The 23,890-nt window shown below is 35.9% G+C and overlaps 1 protein-coding gene across 2 annotated transcripts in view; it reads right to left on the reverse strand.

Moving 5' to 3' along the window:
- The window catches only part of WDR11 (WD repeat domain 11), a 55,968-nt gene extending 32,271 nt beyond the window's left edge, over positions 1–23,697 (reverse strand). The window contains exons 1-11 of one of the 2 annotated variants that reach the window (XM_036828635.1): positions 23,552–23,695; positions 22,449–22,560; positions 16,226–16,379; positions 15,093–15,266; positions 12,671–12,857; positions 10,065–10,230; positions 9,524–9,638; positions 8,463–8,658; positions 8,028–8,131; positions 4,274–4,450; positions 1,648–1,732 (exon numbers count right to left, since the gene is read on the reverse strand). In XM_036828635.1, the coding sequence (XP_036684530.1) occupies positions 1,648–1,732; positions 4,274–4,450; positions 8,028–8,131; positions 8,463–8,658; positions 9,524–9,638; positions 10,065–10,230; positions 12,671–12,857; positions 15,093–15,266; positions 16,226–16,379; positions 22,449–22,560; positions 23,552–23,637 (1,556 nt within the window). In that variant the 5' untranslated portion in view covers positions 23,638–23,695. Of the gene's footprint in view, positions 1–1,647; positions 1,733–4,273; positions 4,451–8,027; positions 8,132–8,462; positions 8,659–9,523; positions 9,639–10,064; positions 10,231–12,670; positions 12,858–15,092; positions 15,267–16,225; positions 16,380–22,448; positions 22,561–23,551 lie in introns of both variants that reach the window. The other variant, XM_036828636.1, reaches the window with a different exon arrangement.
- Positions 23,698–23,890: the final 193 nt, after the last annotated feature.

Genomic DNA, 23,890 nt, shown 5'->3' on the forward strand with positions numbered 1-23,890 from the left:
TATATCTCAACTGTACCTCAATATAAATAAACAAACAAATAAATAAATAAATAAGATTTCAGTGTTCCGAAAAAAATGACAATGTGCTTGATTTTCCAGAAGCATGTACCAAATTCCTGGCATTAATCCTGGTTTAGTCAACATTTTTATCTTATTGCCAAAATGTTTCCAACTAATCTATGTGAATTTTTTAGCTGGAGATTTAGCACATGTATCCTAAGAGCTCAGTTCTAAAGCCTGAAACGCCTGGACTGAATTCCATGTACCTTTTCATGACTCCACAATACTCAGTTTCTTCTTCTGTAAATTGGGAATAATAATAGTGCCTACTGCATAGAGTTGTAGTGAGGATTCAATGAAACAATGCCTGTAAAGTGTCAACACTTAACATAATCCTTAGAACAAATACTGATTAAATGGTGAGTTTTGATTGATTGGTGTTTGCCATAAAAGGGAACACTGCACACAAAAGCCAGGGGTTAAAGGAAATGTCAAGAGAAGAAACGCAAACAGGAAAGAAAGGGAGAGAGAAGGTATCAGTGGCAGCAGGGACTACTGGAAGGAGAGAGAAAAGATGAACAACAGCCTGGAAGGATCCAAGCAGAGACCTGTGTCTCTGCACCCCAAAAGCCTAACACTTTTGAAGACATTACTCCTCCATGTAGATGTATTTAGGGAGATACTGTAGGGGCATAGCATAAGGTGGCGATAAACAGTCACTCAGGCTGTACCAAAAAATCATGCACTTCAAAGAATAAGGCAACATAAACGCTTCAGAAACTTCCATCATAATCAGAAGTTGAGATACTTCAAGGGTTGACCCTTCCCCATTTAGAAAATGCATTTATTCCGAATAATGTGCACACTAAGGGTTCACTAAGAATTTTAACGCACACATGAGAACTATAACTATAATACAACATACAGGAGTGAGAAATGGCCTTTCGGATACATCTGTTCCAACATCATCAAAAAATACTGGAAGATTAATAAATTTATATTATATATGTGTAACTTTACAATCCGTCATTGCCAGGGCAAAGAAAGGAATATAGTCATGTGATCAGCAAGGTAATGCTATGGAGCAGGTATGTATGTACTTTACTTATTTTTAAAAAATTTTTATTGGAATGGCATGTATGTACTTTAAAACAGAAAGCAAGAGTCATCCTTCTGTCCTGTTAGCCTTCCCTCAGATACCTCTGCATACAGAGAACTCATAAAACAGATCACATCTCAAAATGAAAGAATAAATGAGATTAATTAACAATTAAAATGCCCTTATTCAAATTTTTCATGAGCAGTCCTACTGAGGGATCTTTACAGAAAAGGGAAACAAACTATATAAACCGGAACAAGGGAAAAGAGTGATATCCAGTGAGAAAACAGCCTAGACCTTAGGAGAGATAAATAAGATGCAGAAATAAAGTGAGAAAAAAATTCTCCACTGCATAATGTTCTCTACAAAGTAAACAATTAGTACTCATCCTTGATGAACATAGCCATTAGTTGGACATGAATATGCATTATTCAAAGTTTTCAGCCAAATAATCACCACTGCAGAGTATTCAGTGTCGAAAAGTCCACAAGAACTTTTTTCTGGTATTACGTATGTTTATGATCTCAATATCCCAATGACAGACTCACTTGACTTCACACGAGTGGATGCTTAACTCCTTGTGCAGCAGCCCACTGGTGAGATGGTACACCAGGACAGAACCGTTACTTGTACCTATTAAAATGACATAATAGAGGAGAATTAATCTAGTGGAAGTTCCAAATCTAACAAAAGTCTTTTCTCAAGATTTCAATTATTTTACAATATCTATATTTTATAAAAGGAACCCAAGCTAGGTGTGAAGAAAGAGTAAATTTCTGTGTCTTCCTTCTCATCAAAAATGGGCTAAATCTCATGTGCTCTGTAATCCTACCTAAATCCAGGGACAGATTTTCAAAGACTTCACAACCTAATTCAATACACACAAAATCCGAAGATGCACCTTCTTAAGCTTTTTGAATGTTTATTATAACTGATCCTCAAAAAGGCAACCTAGCAGAACTAATTAACCAGATTTTTCTAGTTTTCTTTACAAAGATTTTGGTTTTGTTCTGTCTTTAACATTAAATACATCATAAAGTAAAGCAAAGTACAGTGGCTCACTGTGGATTTTACAGTTAAAGAAGCCTGAGTTTAAGCCCTGGCTCTGCCCTATACTCTTGCAAATTACCTGCCCACACTAAATTTGTGTTAGTATCCCTTTAACATGGGAATAATGGAAAATCTATTTGTTGGAGATTAAATGAGAAACATACGTAAAACACTTAGTATAACACTCGGCACAAAGTAAGTACATGATTATTACTATTTCTGTTATCACTGTAATTATGATTCGTAGTTATTATTATTCCTAAAGCTTTTCGTGGTCTCAGGTAATACGTCTAAATTTTAATTAGAAGGGACATGGCCACTTGAGAAAGTAATACTTTCTTGAGAAAGTAATGTTTCAGCCCTCAACATGTTTTTATAAGTCAAGCAATAAAAGTGAACAATGTAAGCGGTTGCACAATCACTTTCTCACTGCACATGACTTAAAAGAATTAATGGATTCATACAAAGCAATAGAATGTAGAAATAATAATAATATAATAATAATAAATGTAAAAATGCTAGGCAATTTCCAATTTTAGCTAACTTGCTGAATTAAAGCTTCAGAAATTTCTTGCAAAACTATTCTAGAGAAATACAGTATTACACTTGGTTACATTTATCACCTATTCTACAGTATCTTCTAGTACTGAGAAAATATCTAAAGAATTACCAACACTTTTCAATTATCAGATGTTCATAATAATCATATGATTTCTACAGTCTGCACATTTTGGTGATGTTGAAACTATGATTTAATATTTAAGGGGCCCAAGAAGAAGAAGTAATTCTGGTTGAACTCTGCTTCTCTTTCCTAATGACTCTGCAAGACTTTAGGCACTTATATTTTTTGCTTTTACTTTGTTATTATACTAAATTCAATAAATGACTTGCTATTCACTATATACCAGCACAATACAGCTTATTCTACAATGGAAATCTCAGAGCCTGACTCAGCTCTTGTTATCTAGCTATCCCAAGAAGTAATTTTCTCCAAGAAATTAATAAAATCCTAATTGAAAAAGAAGATATACTGACATTGTACAGAGAAGTACACACTATGTACACTGACAAATCCCAATTGAAACCTCAATGAGAAGTTTAATATGAATCAATAGTTTCTAAAACAAAAATTAAACATCTATCTGCATTTATATAAATCTGGACACCTGTAAACACAGACCACTGAACCTTAAAATTCAAATCACTTTCAAAAGATAATAATGGAAAAAATGGGAAAATAAGAGTAGTGCCAAACAGTAATACTCAAACGAGCCATTAGGGCTCACAACTCAGCCATTAAGTTGAGACACACTGGCCATAAGGTCAGGTTTTCATTTTAGGAAAAAAAAGAATCACAAATCACATGTTTACAGACCTTCTGGGAAAAAGCCAGAAGTCAAACCAACAGCATCTTAAGAAAAATGTTGACAATTTCAAACAAATATATTATTGTTCAAAATTTTAGAGAAATGAATTTTAACCTTATATACTAGTAGCAAATAGAAATTTGGTCCTCTCCGTAAAAGAAATCAGGTTAATCCCATTACCATGAAATTACTGTGACAGCAAGTTGAAACCCAGACCAATTTTTTTTATCTACAACATAAAAATATGCAATTTCAACCCAAAAGGCAAATCTTTAGTTTATAAAGACAATAGCCACTTTAAACACAATAAAACCAGGTTTAACATACAATTCTTAGCACATGAAGAACCTTGCTATTATTAAACTATTAAATGTGACCATATTATTAGTTAACAAAAACTCAGAACAAAATGACATGCACAGGAAGAGCTTGAGATGGTCCAAGAAAAGACAAGTAGTCTGGTTTCAGCATTACACAGGGACTTTCCTCCTGACATTTTAGAGATGTACCCATGGTGTCAGGGTCTCTGTCATCTGGTGTCAGGTGAATGAGTTATCATTGTGATTAAAAAAGATTAATAGAACAGAAAAAAACAAGTATTTCAAGATGAGTATTTATACAATTTCATTTAGCCTCTTCCTCCTCTTAAAGCATTTTAAAGGAGAATAAAGGATTTTCTAGTAACCAGGAAACTTAAATATCTTAAAAATGTAAAATAGACATTAAGAATTAAAAAAAGAACAGGTCCAATACTCACCAACAGCAAGCAATGGCTGATACATCTTGATATTTTTTGTGGTCAATGGTGGGCACATACGGATAGCAAACTGTGGTGAGGGCAGTCCTGAAAGCAGACCTGTTAGCAGGAATTTGAGTTGCACTTCCTGCAGAATGGAGCCTTTGGGATGTTCTTCCCCAGCAATTGCACTTTGCCCTGATTTGTAATAAAAAATACAAATATGTTATTTATAACATACGCTGTTCTTAAAAATCTAAAGGAACTTTACAGTGGAAGTATACTCTTCAGGTCTAGAAGGTGTAATGTAGCACTCTAGTGCCTGTAGCTATACAATGAGTCTTACTTGGCTATGGGACTTAAACTGCATCATCTAATATCCCAAAGGATAGATTACTCCAGAGTATTGCTATCCAGAATTCAGGGACCTTTGTCTCCTAAGAAACACCATTTTAGCCAAAGTTCCTGGTATTAGGGCACCCAAGGCAAATGAAGAGGACTAGGGTTAGAGAACAGTTTCTGTAGCATGAGATATTACATTCCTGTCTTACTGCCTTTCTAAAGGGTTACTTTTCAATCTGATGCTCTTTAAAGTGCACATAAAATTGGTAATCACAAATAGCAGGTTCAAAGAACTCATTTAGATTTCTAATAAGAAATCTTAATGTGTCAATGTAATTACAACATTTAAGCTTTATAATTACATATTTTTATATAAATAAGTAAAATAAAATTTAAATACATACTTACAATTACTAATATATAATATATAAACCATCACTAGTGACAGTTAAGTCTTAAATGGCATTATTTTTAGATACAGTGTTCGTACTTAGGTTATCAAATTTCAAACTAAAAAGATGATTCAAATAAAAACCATTCACAAAATGTGAATACAAAGTGTGCAACAAAATCAAAACCATTCACTAATAAGGGTATAAAAATTTTCTTCCTTTAAAGCACTACTGAATACTGGGATAAAGTTGTCAAAAGTACGTATCAGGAATATGTGTGAGTATATATATATATGTATGCACACACACACACACACACACACACACATTGTGAAAGGGAAGAATGAAATAATTACTAGGAGTGGGTGACGGGATTCTAACTAAACCTTTTAAAGCTGTAAAGTTGTTTTAGTAATAATGTTATTGTAAAATCGGTAAGATAAACAGAAAAAAAGGCCATCAATTGAATCCAAATAAATGATCCCTTAGGATAAGCCATACAATTGGTATCAATCTTTAGTAACAAAGATGGGGTCTAAAGGAATGGCAAGTTCAACAGGTAGGTACCATGTTTACCAACTCTTGGCAGCTTGGAGTTCACTTCAGGAAACTGCCATATTTCTCTTCAAGCATCTTCATGTGAGGTGATTCACAAAGTAGGGCAGATCAGGCCTTATAAGCAGCAGCCTTTACCCAATGAATATAAATCAGGCCTCTGTCTTTAACTGAATTGCCTTTCAATTACCACTAAGTACATAGTGAATTTCAAATTAAAAGTTTTAATTAAAATGTTTTCAAGTAACAAAGATTTATTTAATACTTTTAAATCAACAACACTGTCAAGAACTGCTATACAATCTGTATCATTTTGTCTCCTAAAAAATGTAATTTATATAACTGCTATACAATCTGTATCATTTTGTCTCCTAAAAAATGTAATTTATATATCACTTAGATAACTAAACAGCATAAAATTTCAAACTCCTACAGGCTTTGTATTACTGATTAGTTCTGTGCATGTGTGTTTATAATTCTTTTCACTTTAATATTTTATATTAAGTGCAGACAAGGTCAATTAACTTGGAAAATTGTGTAACTAATAAAATAAATTTTGCAAAACAATTATGTGTCTAAACTTCCTCGTATGGATTTATGTCTAGAAGGTGAAAGAATTTTAAGTATAAAAGTTAGTGTCACTGAGCGCAAGGATTCCACAGCTGGCAGGAACTGTGAGAATCCCAGGGTCTGGAGAGGTCAGGTCTTGCTTAGATTACGGTGAAGCAGCCGGGACTAGATGCCGGGCCGAGGAGCAGACTCCAGACTGGGATGACTAGGTTTACACTCCCACTTATTGGCCGTGTTGTCTGGGGCAAGTTTTTTAATACCCCTGGGTCTCAGTTCCCACATACATAAAATGGAGATAATAATAATAATAATAGTACCTACTTTGTAGGGTTGTTGAGCTAATACTTAAGAGAATTTGGCACAGTATTTAACATAGTATTAAGCACTCAATAAATGTCATCTCTGATTAAGAGATTAATAAGTAATGCTCTTTCTAGTATATCATGGATCTTTACAGCATTTCAACAAAAGAACCTAGTAAATAATATCCATTTTCAATTACACTGTGGGAGAACAAATAATGATAAAGAAAATCCTTTATAAACCACTAGCCACAATTTTAAAAGAATTAGACGTCAGCACTGCTTGGCATATTTACAATTTCTAGTTGTATATATTTGAAACCACCAATCCTCATTCTTCCTTGAATATATAGTGGTCCTATAATAATTAAATAACTTTGAAGCAATATATTATCTGCAAATAAAGATTTGTTGAAAGTAAGAATTCCCAATGTGAAAATAAGAAAATTTAAGTCAAAAAGTTAAGACGATTTTTTCTAATACTGCTCAGTTACTTTATTCCTTCAATAAATATTTATCACACATCTAGAATGTGCAAGGCCCTGGGCTGAGCGCTGGGGATGCAAAGCTGAATCAAGCACTGTCCCACCCTTGTGGAGCTTATAATTTACTGTAGGGAAACAGACAAGTAAAATCACAACTACAATCAGCTGATGACTATTAGGGACCACATACATCAGGCTTGGGAGATGAAAGAAAGCAACACCTGAGCTGAATTTTGAATAAGGAGTAGCAGAAAGGGAGAGAGAGAGAGAGAGGAAGAGTGTCTTCAATTCTGAGCTGAGGGAGCAGCGAGCATGGAGGAGGGGGTATGGTGTTGCCCAGCAAGGGCTATACATGCAGCGTCCAGATGCCTCACGCTGTCTCCTTCGTTTAGATCAGAGCCCCTCACGAATGGACATTTTCATTTAGATCAGAGCCCCTCACGAATGGACATTTTCATTTAGATCAGAGTCCCTCGCGAATGGACATTTTCATTTAGATCAGAGCCCCTCGCGAATGGACATTTTCATTTAGATCAGAGCCCCTCGCGAATGGCCATTTTCATTTAGATCAGAGCCCCTCGCGAATGGACATTTTCATTTAGATCAGAGCGCCTCGCGAATGGACATTTTCATTTAGATCAGAGCCCCTCGCGAATGGACATTTTCATTTAGATCAGAGCCCCTCGCGAATGGACATTTTCATTTAGATCAGAGCCCCTCGCGAATGGACATTTTCATTTAGACCAGAGCCCCTCGCGAATGGACATTTTCATTTAGACCAGAGCCCCTCGCGAATGGACATTTTCATTTAGATCAGAGCCCCTCGCGAATGGACATTTTCATTTAGATCAGAGCCCCTCGCGAATGGACATTTTCATTTAGATCAGAGCCCCTCACGAATGGACATTTTCTAATTCCAGCACTACAATAACAGTCTATACTACTTCAGGTACTGTTATGCTTAAATATTTTATACCCCTCTGATTTATTTAGGAAAGAATAAGTCTACATTTTAGTTTCCTGAAGTATTAACTTTGACTTTATAATAACTGCAACCACTGACTATTAATTTTGCCCTTCAAAAAGTATACCTAACATGAAAGTGAGAGAAAAAAAAAAAGCAGTTTACCAATCATGTTATCTAAGGAGAGGTCTGGGAGTTTATTCTGTAGCACTCCTACAGGAATTCCACAGAAAGACACGGGTGAATATAAAGGTGACACGCCAGAACTACTGCAAAGACATAATAATTAGATGGTTCTTACATATTTAAAACATATTTAAAACCTGGTTCTTACATATTTAAAACCTGCATCACATGTTAGTAACTCAAAATACTAATTTTAGATCATAGTAGTCTATCAATTTTTACAGTATTCATTAATCTAACCCATAGGTGAAATATCTCTAGCAGGTTACATAATCCCCTAATAATCTAAAGTCTTAATTATCAATTTAAAAATATTTTTTCAGAAAAAAGGTCCTGCTATTTTTATATGATTCTGGTATCTAAAGAAAGGGGGAAACAAAGCAAAACAAAAAGAGATCCTATTGGTTCATTTACCTGTTCCGTGAATTTCGATTACAAACGGCAGACTTCAGTTCCCATATCATAACCCTGCCATCACTCACTATGAGGGCAGCTGCATTCTCATTGACAGGACAACACACCATGCTGAAGGGGCGGACAGTTTTTGTCACCCTGATGGCATCACACTGGCTTCGTAAATCATAGGTAAGCTCCTGGACAGGATCTGGATCTTAACAGAGTATAGTTTTCTTTTAAATATTAGAGAGCAACCATATCAATGTCACTGCTACTTGTTTTAATTTAAATAATACCTCAACCAAAAAGGATATTATCCCTTCGCTAATGCAAAGTTTGTCAAAAATAGCTTCCCTGTTTACAATTACTAATTTCTTCAGGATATAAAGATAATTTACTTAATGACTGTCTACACCAAGTTTAATTTCCAAAATGACAATTATTATCAAAATAGTCTATTTAATATTTTTAAAATAAAGAAAATTCTTTGAAAAAGGATCAACAGTAATATATGATTAAATAATGAACAGTGCACTTGTAGCCCAACATAGTTTACTGTGGTCTACAATAAGCCTGAAAATAATTATACTTTATAAAAGATGTGAAAGTCACTTTCACCTTTACATAGTACATCATTCCATAAAAACATTAGTTTTGTTCTCCAGGATAAGATTGAAACTGACAACTGAATGCCCTGGAGACTTATTAACCTGTTAACTTTACCATGGAAATCCTAAAGCAGAGAAGTCAAAGGGGTGTAATAATAAAGGTATATACAAGGTTGGACTTGTGCTAAAGAAATAATCACAAAAGATAACATCCACTTAGCTCATGGATATAATCAAGAAGGGATTACAAAATATTACTATCTTTGCAGCATACAAGAGGTGCACTGTTACAACACTCAGAGATTATCTTGGGCTTGGGCTTTTTTACGCCTCATGTTATAACCATATTCTACTTTCTTAAGGCAAGGATTATTATTAACTCCATGCTTTGGTAAGTATTTGCCACATGAAGCTTTATAAAATAATTCTGAAGAAAAATATAATTAACATTATTGTGAGATATAAACTCACCTGGTTCCTCACTTGAAGTGGTGAAAATACTATTGTAAGATCTTCGAACACGTAAGGTTATACAACCATTTTCATGTAGGCAAAATAAACCATCACGTTGAAAGCAGGGTATTACCTTTAAATAGATGATGTATTTGTTTTTAAAAACAATAGATTTTAAAAGTATATAAAGTGAGATTCATAAACTCATATTTAGAGAATATGGGTGAAAAAAACCCCAAAACACAAAAATATACATATAATCCCCTAGTTTTAAAACTAAATGAACATTTAAAAAAATCCATCAATAATCCTAAAAAATCTGTCTTTATCCATGTAACTTAAATAGTTCAGTACATATCTCCAGATCAGTCAGAAGAATTTCTAGGGTTAAATCAAACCAATCTAAAGTGCAGAAAAATAAGGAATGTAAAATAACATTGTTAATATTTAAATAAATAGAAAAAGAGAAAGTGAGACTAAGGACTTTTGCAAGATTATGGTTTTTCTCTACATAATTCATAATCAACTTTTGGTAATATAATTTATAAGCTGTAGATACCTGCAGAAATGGAACTCCTGTTCGTTCTATTGCAATCACACCCACTGTCTGATTCACCTCAAGGTCAAGGATTAAAATCTCTCGAGGATAGAGTAGCAACATGTGATTCCTTTTAGAAGGCAGGTATGCCAACTGAAGGCAATCATTGAGAGTTATGAATTCAGCACTGAAAAAAGTAAACATTTACTTCAGGCACCAAGAAATGAGTCAGACTCACAGATGAACTTATTCATGAAACAGAAACAGACTCAGAGAAGCAGAAAACAAATTTATGGTTACCAAAGGGGGAAGGAGGTAGGGGAGAGATAAATTAAGCGTTTGGGATCAGCAGACACAAACTACTATATATAAAATATAAACAACAAGGTCCTACTGTGTAGCACAGGAAACTAGATTCAATATCCTGTAACAAACTATAATGGGAAAGAATCTGAAAAAGAACATGTAATATAATACATATAACTGAATCACTTTGCTGTACACCAGAAACTAACATAGCATTGTAAATTAACCATAATTCAATTAAAAAAAAAGAGTCAGACTTTATTCGTATCAGAAAAAGCTAAAAAAGGACTGAATTTTGTACTTTCCACATAATAACTGTCAATGAGAATGTACAACTGTTTCCTGAAATGACCAACATGGGCTAGCATCTAAAAATTAGCTCTCTCCTTTGTGCCAAAATGCAAATTACGACAATGATACTGCATAGGTCAGATAGAGACATGTTTCTGAATATTTGAAAATGTAAAGTAGTCTAAGTCTGTGGTATGAAGCGGTCAGTGACAATACGATATGGCATTCACAAGATAGTAGTTTTATTTTGATTTTGTAATTAGAAGTACTAGACAGACTGCTGAAATGAAGCCTCAGGACTAAAACATAAAGCACGTAGGGCAGTTAGGGCTAGGCAACTGGATCAGGAGTCACTGTACTATCTGACGGCTTGGGCAAGGCCTTCATTCACTTTTCAGCTGTCTTAAAGCTTTCTTGAAACAAAGCTTGGTATTTTATTCACTTACCACAGCATTTTCTTCCGTGTAAATAAAAGAGATGAAATGATATGAGGATTATAAAGACTGTTAAAGAGTCTCAAAACTCATTTTAGTAAGTTGTGATTGTGGTATATATTTAATCACAACTTTATTTTATAATAAATTTATATTTAATATATTTCAGTAGGAATGGGCATACATTATGTACCTTTTTTCTACATAACAATTTTATTAAAAGGTTTGAACTTCAAATAAAGTTAGATTAGAGAACTAGAGACAGGGATGTGGATTGCATTAAAATCCTGGTCTGCATTTCCTAGCTGGGTGAGCTTAAGTAACATTTAAACAATGTGAGACTCAGCTTCCTCATTTATACGTGGGCACAGTACTACTGCCCAGGATATAGCAAGATTATATGTAATAATGTATGTGAAAGCACCCAGAGTAGTTCTATTTGAAGGGATAAATAATGCATTTCCCCAGTACTCAAGATGAACATATGATTCACATGACAGAAAATATAACGTATATAAATCATAACTTATAAAACTATGCAGGCAAAAAATAATTATTTATGATACAGAATCAATGCAAAGTAAATAAAAAGTTCTCAAGATATTTAAGGAGCAATCTAAATTATTTCAGCACAGGGTGGGGATAAATTAGTGAATTTAATCAGCCTATGGTTTACTATATAAAATGATATTACATATAAATTCAGAATGTATTTGTAGAGCAATTTGTATTTTCACTTTTAGGTAATTACCCCACAAAGTCTAGATAGAATAATCTTACCATATTAAAAATAAAAGCTTTTAAAAAATGAATGCCAAAAACAACTACCAAAGCAATAAAAATATAAGAACTACCAAAGCACTAGGAAAAGACAGAAATCTTATTTTTAATGCATAAATTAGTTCTTTAAAATAAAATTGTATCAGTTGAAATTTCTGAAATAACAGTAATAGCTAGCCTTTACCAAAAGAATGCTTATTGAGTATCAGACACTATGTTCAGTACTTAAGCTATGCACCTATTAATCCTTACAACCCTAAGAAATCCTTTTAAACACTATTTTAGAGATTGGAGAGTGAAATTTGAGCAAGATTAAATTATATTTTGAGTCCACAGAGCTACAGCTTCCCTTAGAATCTTGGCCCTTAACCAGTACGGGAAACATCTTCACATGCATGAGAAAAACACATATATTTTATTGGCTAATGAGATGACACAGCATTTAAGTCAGGAAAAATGTATTTAAAATGAAATCAGCTTTGTCCCCCAATTTTAATGTGTTCAGTGGCCATAATCTTAGAATCTTTATCTCTTATTTTCAGAAGTCAAAACTTTTCATGTGTAAAAATCAGTGGGGGTTGTTTACCACATTACTGGAAACAAAGGAGCCACGTTAATGCTAAATCTCTTCTTAGGGGAAGAAACAAAAAAACATTTTTCCTCTTATAAATTCAAAATTACAAACAAGAAAGGGTAACATGAAGAAAATTAATCTTAGTACATCTCCAAAAATGATGTTTTCATGAATAGATAATATCTAGATAAATGTTGAATAAATAAATGAATGTTGCTGTTAGTTTTACACTTGTAACTTACCTAGGTTTCTCTTGAGTGATTAAGATTTTCACTTTATTAAGAGCCTTCTTGGCCCCTGTGGCTGCAGCCAGCTTGCTGTGAGCTGGGCTGGAGTGTGGGCTGGATATGTACACTTTTTTCCCAGGGCCTGAGGGTGGCTTGGATGGAGAGAAGTCTGAGATGAATACAATGCCCTCACTGGTGAGTACTGTATTGAGAGAAGCAAAACTCTGATTAAAGTTTAATCAAGTTTAGCATAGAGTTTTATTCCAATACACTTTTGAGAGCAAAGTAATGATAATTTTAATAATATAGAACTGGCAGTGTTATGCAGTCATAACATAACCGGAATGTTCTCCAAGTTACAGTGAAACTGGTGGTCCATTACAATTCATCAGAGGCCTCCAAGCTCAGCATTCCAAATTAATGTTTTATATTGAAAAGACACCAGAAGGTTACTGGCAGAAAGAACAAATGTTTGTTCTTCCAAATATATTCAGTGCATGGACTTTCATTAAAAACCTTTCCTCATTATATCTCATAACTTCAAAATCCAAAGACTTTCAGAATATAAAATTCACAGAAGAAAAAAAAAATCCCATATGGCTCTGCGTACCACACTTGGTAAGTTCAAATATTTGACTTGATGATACTAATTTTTCATTATTATCATGAGCTACTCAGTCTAAATATATTTCCTTTTTCTTCTTGAGTATCAAATTGAACCTCAGGATGTGTAAAGAGTGTTCTTTTTCTCTTTACATCTAGAGTAAAAGTAAAGTGCCAACAGCGGTTTACTAAGTGTACAGGAAACAGAAATATTCAAGGAGGCAGCACCACATTTAACAATACAAATTATGCCTTTTTATGACTGAAAAAATAATCCCCCTCAAAACAGGCTGGCTAATACTAATACATATCTGATTATAAAAGTCTTATCTATCCTGGCAATCAGCAAGGCTGCTTTAAACACAGGGAACAAAGCAGCATTCAAGAATCATGACAACCCCAGCACATTCAATGAGCAAATTAAAGATGTTAGGTCAACTGATGCTTTGAAATATATAGTGCTCTCATCAACCAAATTACAGAGATGCAGTAGATTAGCCTGAAGCCTCTCTCCTTTCAGATTACAGAAGTCACCCTTCAAGGACCCAGTCATTCCCCTTCTTTTGCGATGCCCTCACTCCCGGACTCTGCCAGCTAGGCCAGCCCTCCTCTGTGCTCCCACAGCACTGCATTTCACAGCAAACTAGTGAGTGAATGAGTGAGTGAGTGTACACATACGTTCATATACACACATTTATATATACGAAGCCTAAACACATTGTACTGCAATTATTTATACAGCTGTGTTTCCCATTTTAATTTCTACTTGTCTGTCCTCCTCTCCCTGCATCAACTCACACATGCACACACCCCTCAATAAATGTTGGTGGATACATGTTAGAATTTTGAGTCATTCAAATCCAGGGAAAACATTCTTTACCATAGTTAATCCCCTTACCTCCTTCCAGTCGTTGATCAAATATCAAAATGAAGCCTACTTTGACCACTTTATCTAATACAACAACTTGCCCACTCCCATTCCCCCACTCCCTTTACCTTGTTTTACTTTTTTATACCACTTATAACCTCTTAATATATTGTAATTTATTAATTCATTATGTTCATCGTTTACAATCTGACTCTCCCTCACTAGAATGCAAACTTTATGAAGGAAGGAATTCTTGCCTTGGTTCACTGATATATTCCAGGTTCCCAGAACACTCCTGGCATGTAACAATAGCTCAAGAAATATCTGTTGGATAACTGAATAAAAAATATTTTCTACATAATTTAGTCACAAAAATATCTGTCTAGAATCTAATTTTTAGATCAGTAGCTCAGTAAAATATCAAAAGCACATTGGGAAAAACAGCCTCCACGAGAAAAAAATCCCTTGGGCTTGGTCTGTTCCTGACATGCATCTGTTTATGGCACTCAAAATACACGGCATGAATTAAAACAATTTTTTAAAAAGGAAGAAATGAATTTGGCCACAGACTAAATGAAACCCTTGACTCAGGTTCTTTCGATGTTCCTAGAAAAAAATTTAATTAAGTCTGAATTAGAGTAACACAGCAACTCTCTCTTTCTCTGACTAATCTAATTCTGTTCACAAATTCCACACAGTGAAGGTCTAGCTTGCTGATTTAAATTTCTAACCATCAGAATACCTGCAAATGCTATGGGTTATGATTTAGTATCTGTAATAGGAGCTGAAAATATATGAACTAAATGTGTTTCTCATTTTAACATTATAAATGTATAAAGGGTGTGTGTGTGTGTGTGTGTGTGTGTGTGTGTGTGTGTGTGTGTGTGTGTGTATCTTATGTACATAGCATTAACCATATATGTTACAAACACCTCAACTCATTTTCCACAAGAAACTAGTACTCACAAGTCAAATGTGAGGGATCAAAAGGATCAAAAGAAAAAGAAAGAATGTTATCTGCATAGCTCTTCTTCCAGAGTCTGGTGCCAGTATCTGCATTCCAGAGCACAATATAATTTGGCGGATGGATAGCAAGCAATAAATCTCGGGAAGCATCTTGATTCCATAACCACTGAACATCTGCAAAGACCAGAAAAATAAAGGCAAAATTCAGAAATCACCCACTTCAAATTATTTGTCTAATGTGTCCTTGATATCTAGTTGTGTGTGTGTGTGTGTTTACATAATCCTTAAAATCTTAACTACCCCCCCTCAATGTTGCATATATGTGTCAGGACTGATAGGAAAAGCTAATTTTATATAAAAATGAGCTGTCTGGACATTAGAATCTAGAGGTCAAAATTTCCAAGTAATCTGAAATATTACTTCAAAGAAAATACAAAGCAATTTACACTATTCATTATTTAAAACTTTATGTCAAAGACTGTCCTAGCCATGATCAATGTCAGACTCTCCTAATGTTTCTGTGGAATTACTTAATGGGACTTTACAGAATTTCATGTTTTTTCATAACAATAAAGAGGATAAGGATCTAGTTCAGTAGTACAGTAAGTACTTGACAAGTATTTTTTAAATAGTCATTTAAAAGATTCACTCAGTCAAGAGAGCCACTCAGTCAAAGCCTGAAGAGCCCAGGAATACTGTATTGATGATAGGTCAGTAACATAAGCAAGCTAACAAATGATCTATATGAAAATGAGAAAAAAATTTTATCTCTATTAAGAGAAAGTAAGCACTGAGGGCTAATTCAAAAGAGCAGTTTGGGCAAGCTTACTTATATCATAGCTTACATTTACAAGACTGTTCACAGCAGCTTCATTTTTCTCATCATCATGCTCAACTGAGGGCAAGACTGAAATTAATGCATTTTACCAAAGCACAAATCAACTGTGATTTGAGGAAATAAGCCCAGAAGCGTATTGATAAGGAAAAGAAAGCTAGATTCGGATCAGCAGAACAGGCTAAACACAATCAAGAGTTAACTGAGAAGTGACGAAATTAAACGAATGGGAAAAACCAACCACTCTAAGAGTAAGTGTATTAATACAGACGCTTGGCGGAGTACAGACTTTCCTCACCCTGAATAGGCTTGGCATGCTCCTGGATCTCACACTGAGCTACTCCTGCTGCTACATCCCAAACGATGATCTTTCCATTGACATCAGCAGAAGCTAAGCGCAAGGAATATGGCGAGCCAATGTTATGGTGATAATTTTCCCTGGCCCATTTAACCTAGTATCAAGAAGAAATCAAATCAAGTAAATACTTGCACTGGATGAAACTACACATAATTTTCATAGAACACCAACTGGAACCCAAACTACATTCTACACTTATATTATAAAATAGGGAACAAGGGAACCCTCCTACACTGCTGGTGGGAATGTAAGTTGGTACAGCCACTATGGAGAACAGTATGGATTTTCCTTAAAAAAACAAAAGAAGAACTACCATATGACCCAGCAATCCCACTCCTGGGCATATACCCAGAGAAAACCATAATTCAAAAAGATACATGCACCCCAATGTTCACTGCAGCACTATTTACAATAGGCAGGACATGGAAGCAAACTAAATGTCCCTCAGTGGAGGAATGGATAAAAATGTGGTACATACATACAATGGAATATTACTCATCCATAAAAAAGAACAAAATAATGCCATTTATAGCAACATGAATGGACCCAGACATTGTCATACTGAGTGAAGTAAGTCACGTACAGAAAGACAAATATCATATGATATTGTTTATATGTGGAATCTAAAAAAAAGGGTACAAATGAACTTATTTACAAAACAGAAGTACAGTCACGAATATAGTAAACAAACTTATGATTACCAAGGGATAAGGGCAGGGGGAGGGATAAATTGGGAGATTGGGATTGACATTTACACACTACTATATATAAAATAGATAACTAATAAGAACCTGCTGTATAGCACAGAGAACTCTACTTAATACTCTGTAATGGGTCACATGGGAAAAGAATCTAAAAAAAAAAAGTGGATATGTGTGTATGTATAACTGATTCACTTTGCTGTACAGCAGAAACTAACACAACATTGTAAATCAACTACACTCCAATAAAAATTTTTAAAAAAGGAAACTAGCTTCCATCTTGAAAGTCAGACATTTTTATTATTATGATATTTTTTAAAAGTTGCAATTAAAATATTTTTGAAAACATCACCATGTTCCTGCCTTTAAAATATGAAAAATGATGCGCAGCCTTAATAATCTGGGGAATTCAGGTAAAAAAAACTCCAGAATACCATATCTTAAAATGGTATGATCATTGGTATATCGTTTGATCATAGTAATAACCATAAAATCTAATTCTGAAATAACATGTAAAATCCTTAAATTGCTAAGCAGAATCTTTTCCTGCATCTATTCTTCTAATTAAAAGGAGACAACCTACAGCTACAACAACCTTGCAAAGGAAAAAAAACAAAAGCAAACAAAAACTCTGGCTATCCCTCTCATAAATTGGAAAATAACGTTAACAGTTTTTTCTCTAAAAAACCAATTTGTGCATCATAGTTTTAGTAATATCATTAAGATAGTTTTTTTAAAAAATAAAAAACACAAGAATCCTGGCACAAAATCAAGGAATTAACTGATCATCGAATAATGGCAGAGTAAGGAATAAAACACAGAGTCCTTACTCTGAGCCAAGGCCTTCCCTGGACACAACCTCCCCTCCCCTCTAGCTCAGCATCCTACTTGCTTACTTCAGAACATTTCCCACACAACACTTTGTAATTACTCTGTTTACTTTCTTTTGACCTATCACCAACCCTATCACCAATCCCACTCCATAGGGCAGGATCACCAAGGCCTCGCTCACATTTCTATCCCCGAGCCTATAACACAGTGCTTGCAGCTGACGTTCGAGTATGTGTTCAGTAAATGAACTTAACACCACAGACACTTCAAGTATATACCTATGTAGACATATGTACACAGACACACATATGTGTGTATTTATAAGTAAGCACTCATAGAAAATGCTAGGTTAGGGAAGCATGCTAACCAATTCCAACAGCCTTCATGAAAAAGATGGAAACAAAAAGTTTTCTGAACTCCAGTGTTAATAAGCCTTATGTTTCTACTCCAACACATCTTTTCCTCAGGCAAGAATTTTTTTGATAAAATGTGTGCGTAGGCATATATATATATGCATATATGTTTGAATGTTTATATACGTATATTCACATGTGTGAATGTAAGTATACTCTCCCTCCTCATTATTTGCAGATTCTGTATTTGTGAATTTGCCTACTCGCTAAAATGTATTTGTGATTTTATTTGCGAAATCAGTATTTGCAGTGCTTTTGCAGTCATTCATGGACACATGCAGGGTAGTGAAAAATCTGAGTCCCTCAACATACAACTGCATCCCAGCTGTGGTTGAATGAGGCACTCTTGTTCCAGTTCTCATAATGTAAACAAATGTCTTTTCTGAGGTCTATTAAGTACCATGTTTTTTGCATTTTTGTGCTTCTTGTTGATGATTTCACTGTTTAAAATGGTCCTCAAGCGCAGCGTTGAAGTGCTGTCTAGTGCTCCTAAGCACAAGAAGTTGTGACATGCCTTACAGAAAAAAAACACGTGAAATAACCTTTGTCCAGGCATGAATTATAGTGCTGTCGGTCATGAGCTCACTGATAATAAATCAACAATATATAATAAATGTCTTTTAACAGAAACACATATAAAACAAGGTTATGTATCAATCAGTTGATGAAAATATTGTGACTAAAGGCTCACTCGGAACCACACTGTGTATTTCCCCGAGGAGCCATCAATGTTTCAGTATATGCTAACTCAGCGTTTGCAACAACTTTACAGAATAAAACAACCACGGATAAGAATTATTGTTGTGTGTGTGTGTGTGTGTGTGTGTGTGTGTGTGTGTGTGTGTGTGTGTAGTACTTGAATTCCATCTTTGTAAATGTCAAGCAGTGTACATATTAAAAAAAAAAATCAGACCTACTAGAGAATGGACTTGAGGACACGGGGAGGGGGAAGGGTAAGCTGGGACAAAGTGAGAGAGTGGCATGGACATATATACACTACCAAACGTAAAATAGATAGCTAGTGGGAAGCAGTCGCATAGCACAGGGAGATCAGCTCGGTGCTTTGTGACCACCTAGAGGGGTGGGATAGGGAGGGTGGGAGGGAGGGAGAGGCAAGAGGGAAGAGATATGGGGATATATGTATATGTATAACTGATTCACTTTGTTATAAAGCAGAAACTAACACACCATTGTAAAGCAATTATACTACAATAAAAATGTTAAAAAAAAAAATCACCTAAACACAGCATAATCAAACTGCTGAAAATCAAGAAAAGGAGATGAGATGAGAAAAGATACAATGCATACACAGAAACAAAGACAAAAATTTCTCATTAAAAATTACCCAAGCTGGGAGTGATATCTTTAAGGCACTACAAGAAAAAAAGAAAAACAAAAACAAAAAACAAAAAAACTGGTGAAATAGTTTCTCAGCCAAACAAAAGCTGAGAGGATCAACCAGCTGAGAGGATCAGATACCTCAAGGACTTAAAGGAAATTCTTCAGGCAAAAGGAGTATGACACCAGACTGAAACACAGATCTACACTAAGAAATGAAAACTCCAGAAATGCCAAAAAGATAGAAATGGGGGGGGGAGAGAGAATATATTTTTTCTCAAAATAAAAAAAAACAAAAAAACCAAAAAACCACCTATACCTAACATCAGAATTGATGGTGAAGGACTGAATGCTTTCCTCCTAGGCTCAGGAATAAGACAAGAGTATCCTCCCTCCACTTCTATTCATTGTAGTAGAGGTCCTAGTCAACACAATAGGACAAAGGAAAAGAAATAAAAGACACCAGATTATCAGTGAAAAACCCAAACTTGTCGTTATCTGCAGATAACGTGATTGTCTATGTTAAAAAAAAAAAAATTCACCCAAATTACTAGATCTAACAAGTTTAGCAAGATCACAAGATACATGTTAGTATTAAAAAAAAAAAATCACCTGTATTTTTCTCTACTTCACATTACACACAAAAATTAACTCAAAATGGATCTGAAATTTAAATACAAGAGCTAAAACCATACATTCTTAGATGAAAACAAAGGTGTAAATCTTCTTGACATTGGGAAGAGCAATGGTTCTTGGATACAGCAACAAAAGAAAAAAAATTATACCTACATCAAAATTTAAAACTTGTGCTTCATAGGGCACTATCAAAAAAGTGAAGATAACTCACAGAATGAGGGAAAATATTTGCCAACCATATATCTGATAAGGGACTTGTATCTAGAATACATAAAGAACTCTTACAACTCCAAAATTTTTAAAAATACAATTTTAAAATGGGCAAAGGAATGAACAGACACTTCTCAAAGAAGATCTACAAATGGCCAAAAAACACATGAAAAGATGCTAAACATCATTAGCCATCAGAGAAATGCAAACCAAAACCACAATGAGAACCACTTCATATCTGCTAGGATGGCTATAATCAAAAGGACATGTAATAACAAGTGTTGTTCAGGATGAGGAGAAATTGGAGCCTTCATACGCTGCTATAGGAATGTAAAATAGTGCAGCCTCTTTGGAAAATGGTCTGGCAGTTCCTCAAAAAGTTAAACATAGAGTTACCACGAGTCAGCAATTCTAATCCTAGGCATATATCCAAGAGAAATGAAAACATAGGTTCACACAAACAGACTGTGCACAAATGTTCACAGCAGTATTATTCATAATACCTAAAAAGTGGGAAATACCCAAATGTCCATCAATAAATAAATATTGTATTTCATACAATGGAATATTATTCAGCAATAAAAAGGAACAGAGTTATTGACATATGCTACGGCATGGATGAACCTTGAAACATTATGCTAGGTGAAAGAAGCCAGGCACATATCGTATCGTCTCATTTATTTGAAATGCCTAGAACAGACAAATCTACAGGACAGAAAGTAGATTAGTGGCTGCCTAGGGATGAAGGGGACGGGGAAAAGGCATGGGTGGCAACTGCTAATGGGTACAGGGTTTCTTTTGGGGGTTATGAAACTGACTGTGGTGACAGCTACACAGCTCTGTGGATATACTGAAAGCCAGGGAATTGTATGCTTTAAACGGGTGAATTTAAATGGTATGAATATCTCAGTAAAGCTGTTAACAACGAAAAAGACCCCAAATCTCTATCTCCAATTGTAACATGTCTCCTAAAATTTCAGATCAGTGTAATTCAATTGCGCCAGGTGTCTCAGACTTTGCACGTTAAACACTTAAACTCACCGACTTCTCACACACTCACCTCATCAAAGCAACACTGCCATTCAACTACTCAACAGAAACCTTGGAGTCATTCTATTCTGACTCTCCCTTAAGATTGTTTACTATAAAGGCTATCAAGTTTACCTCTTAGCTCCTAAATGTAACTCCTTCACGCCTCCGCTTTATTTTAGGCCCTAAGAATTTCCTGCCCAAATTACTGCAGTTCTCCTAAATGATCCCACTGCCTTGTCTTGCCTTTTTCCAACAGATCCTCCACTGATTCCAGAATGAGTTTTTCTAAAATGCAAATACGATCATATCAATCTCCTATGTAAAAATCCAGATTCCTTCATAATCTTACAAACCTTTCGGGGCAGGTGAATTTCTCCAGCTGCCTTCTTTCATCACTCCTACATGTGTATCCCATCTTTTAGCCATCCTCACACATATTACTTCCCTTTGTGTATATTCTCCCTTTTTCCTGCAGTGCACCTCTCCCAATTTTCACTTGGCCAACTACTGTTTACCAGTTCCTAAAATGAAAAGACTTCTGAGACCCTCCTCTGATCCCTAAAACGAGGTGACCTGTAGCTCCTTTGTCTTTCCACAGCATATTAGGCAGGTCTCACCTACCACACTGTATTTGTGTGTTTTCTTTTCATTCTTCCTCACTAGACAATGAATTGCTTGAGGGCTTTCATCTCTATATCCTTTGCACATGTTAGGTGCTCAAAATTAATGAGTGAATGAGTGGTCCAGTACATGGTAGAATTAGTGTTTTCCACCAGCTTTGAAATGACCTAAGAACTAGCATTTTAGCTCATCCTAGCTCATCTGAGCCATTCTAGCTCATCCTGATGTGACATTATATATGGAAATACTAGGCTATCCCAAATAGATTATCATACTTAAAACCTATTCAACATGTGTACATATGACTTACTGAGATTCTAGCGATATTTAAAACTTTAGAATAGACAATATGTTATAGGGTCAAAGTAGGATCTGACTTACCTTGACAACATCAGCTTTATGTTTTTCTAAAACTTGAAGCGTTTGAGCAGTATTGGAATCAATCACTACCACCAGCGAATGACATCCATAAGCAATTAAACCTTGCCAGCCCCTAACAAAAAGTGTTAAAATTTAAGTAAAAAGCAAAGCAAAGCAACTTCTCTCTTGCCAAGAGGCAGCCTAAATAAGTGAGAAATCTAACATGCACCACCATTAATAAAATTATTTAAGCCCAAAGGCTAGTATTTTACATTATACCATTTAAATAAAATGTCTAGTTTAGCTTTAAAAAAGCTTGTTTAGTTTTTCTTTCAGATAAAAAAAGGTTCTGAGAGATATGCACGTAGAGCCGTGAAGACGTATAAAGCAACTCCCGTCGTCTATTTGCCTTTGAGGGCATATACCTCGTCTTATTCAACTTTGAATACTGAGCATCCACAAAGTGCGTGGGACCACGCTCCCCGGTTTCTGTGATTAGCCCCGGTCCTTCCCACCAGATAAAAAGACAAACAGTGAACAAGAGGTTTCGGTACTCTTGCCAACATTCCCAGTAGCCACAGCGACCGCAGTTTGCTTTATATCTGTCTAGTTGTTAATCTGCAGTGTCATTTTACAGTAAACCGATAAAGGTGAAATGAAGTGCCGGCGAGAGCACAGGTGCCTGGCACAGGGTCCGGCACACTGTTGAACGAATAAAGGTAAGAGACAGGGATGAAAGAGAAAGAAGACAGAATGGACAGAATGGGGACGAGAATGTGGTCGGGGAATTGACATTGGGGAGAGAAGGCTGGAGACTGGAGAGAGGTTAAGAGACGGGACTGGGAGGGTGAGGAAGGTGTGGGGAAAAGAGCAAAGAGAAACAGAGATGGGAGAACGAGGGCAAATATATCCACACCGGGAAAGTTCCCACATGGGGCATTTACGGCTTTTACAGTAACAACAAAAATCCAGCATTTAAATGAAAATCTCCAAGTGTGAAGGCGGCACCCAGTCTTTGCGAGGCCAAACTAAGCGGGGGGGGGGGGGTGAAACCTCTTGTTTTGTCCCCTTCCCCTCACAAACTCCTGGCCGAGCCTGGCGGCCTCGGAGCCCCGCGCCCTCACCAGTCCACCGCCGCCTTGTTGTGGGCACTGAGGGCCCCGGTGAGGGTGCGCGCCGACACCTTAAAATTCACCGTGTAGGGCAACATCGCTGCGGCTAAGCCCGGCCCTCGACGCCGACCCGCAACCAGGAAGCGGCGACCACTGCGCTTCCGCTCCAAACAGAGTCCGGGTGGCTCCGTGGGCGCCGCAGTTTGGTTCCGCCGAATCCGAGGTTCCACCGCCCCCAGATACGGCTTCCTTCAGGTTCCGCCACGCCTATGTTCCGGCTGCTTCAGGATGCCGCCGCTGTAGCGGTTCCGCAGCTCTGCGTAGGAGCCGGTGGTTCCTGGAAGAAAGAGG

Source organism: Balaenoptera musculus, chromosome 16 (assembly GCF_009873245.2).
Source record: "Balaenoptera musculus isolate JJ_BM4_2016_0621 chromosome 16, mBalMus1.pri.v3, whole genome shotgun sequence".
Lineage (NCBI taxonomy): Eukaryota > Metazoa > Chordata > Mammalia > Artiodactyla > Balaenopteridae > Balaenoptera > Balaenoptera musculus.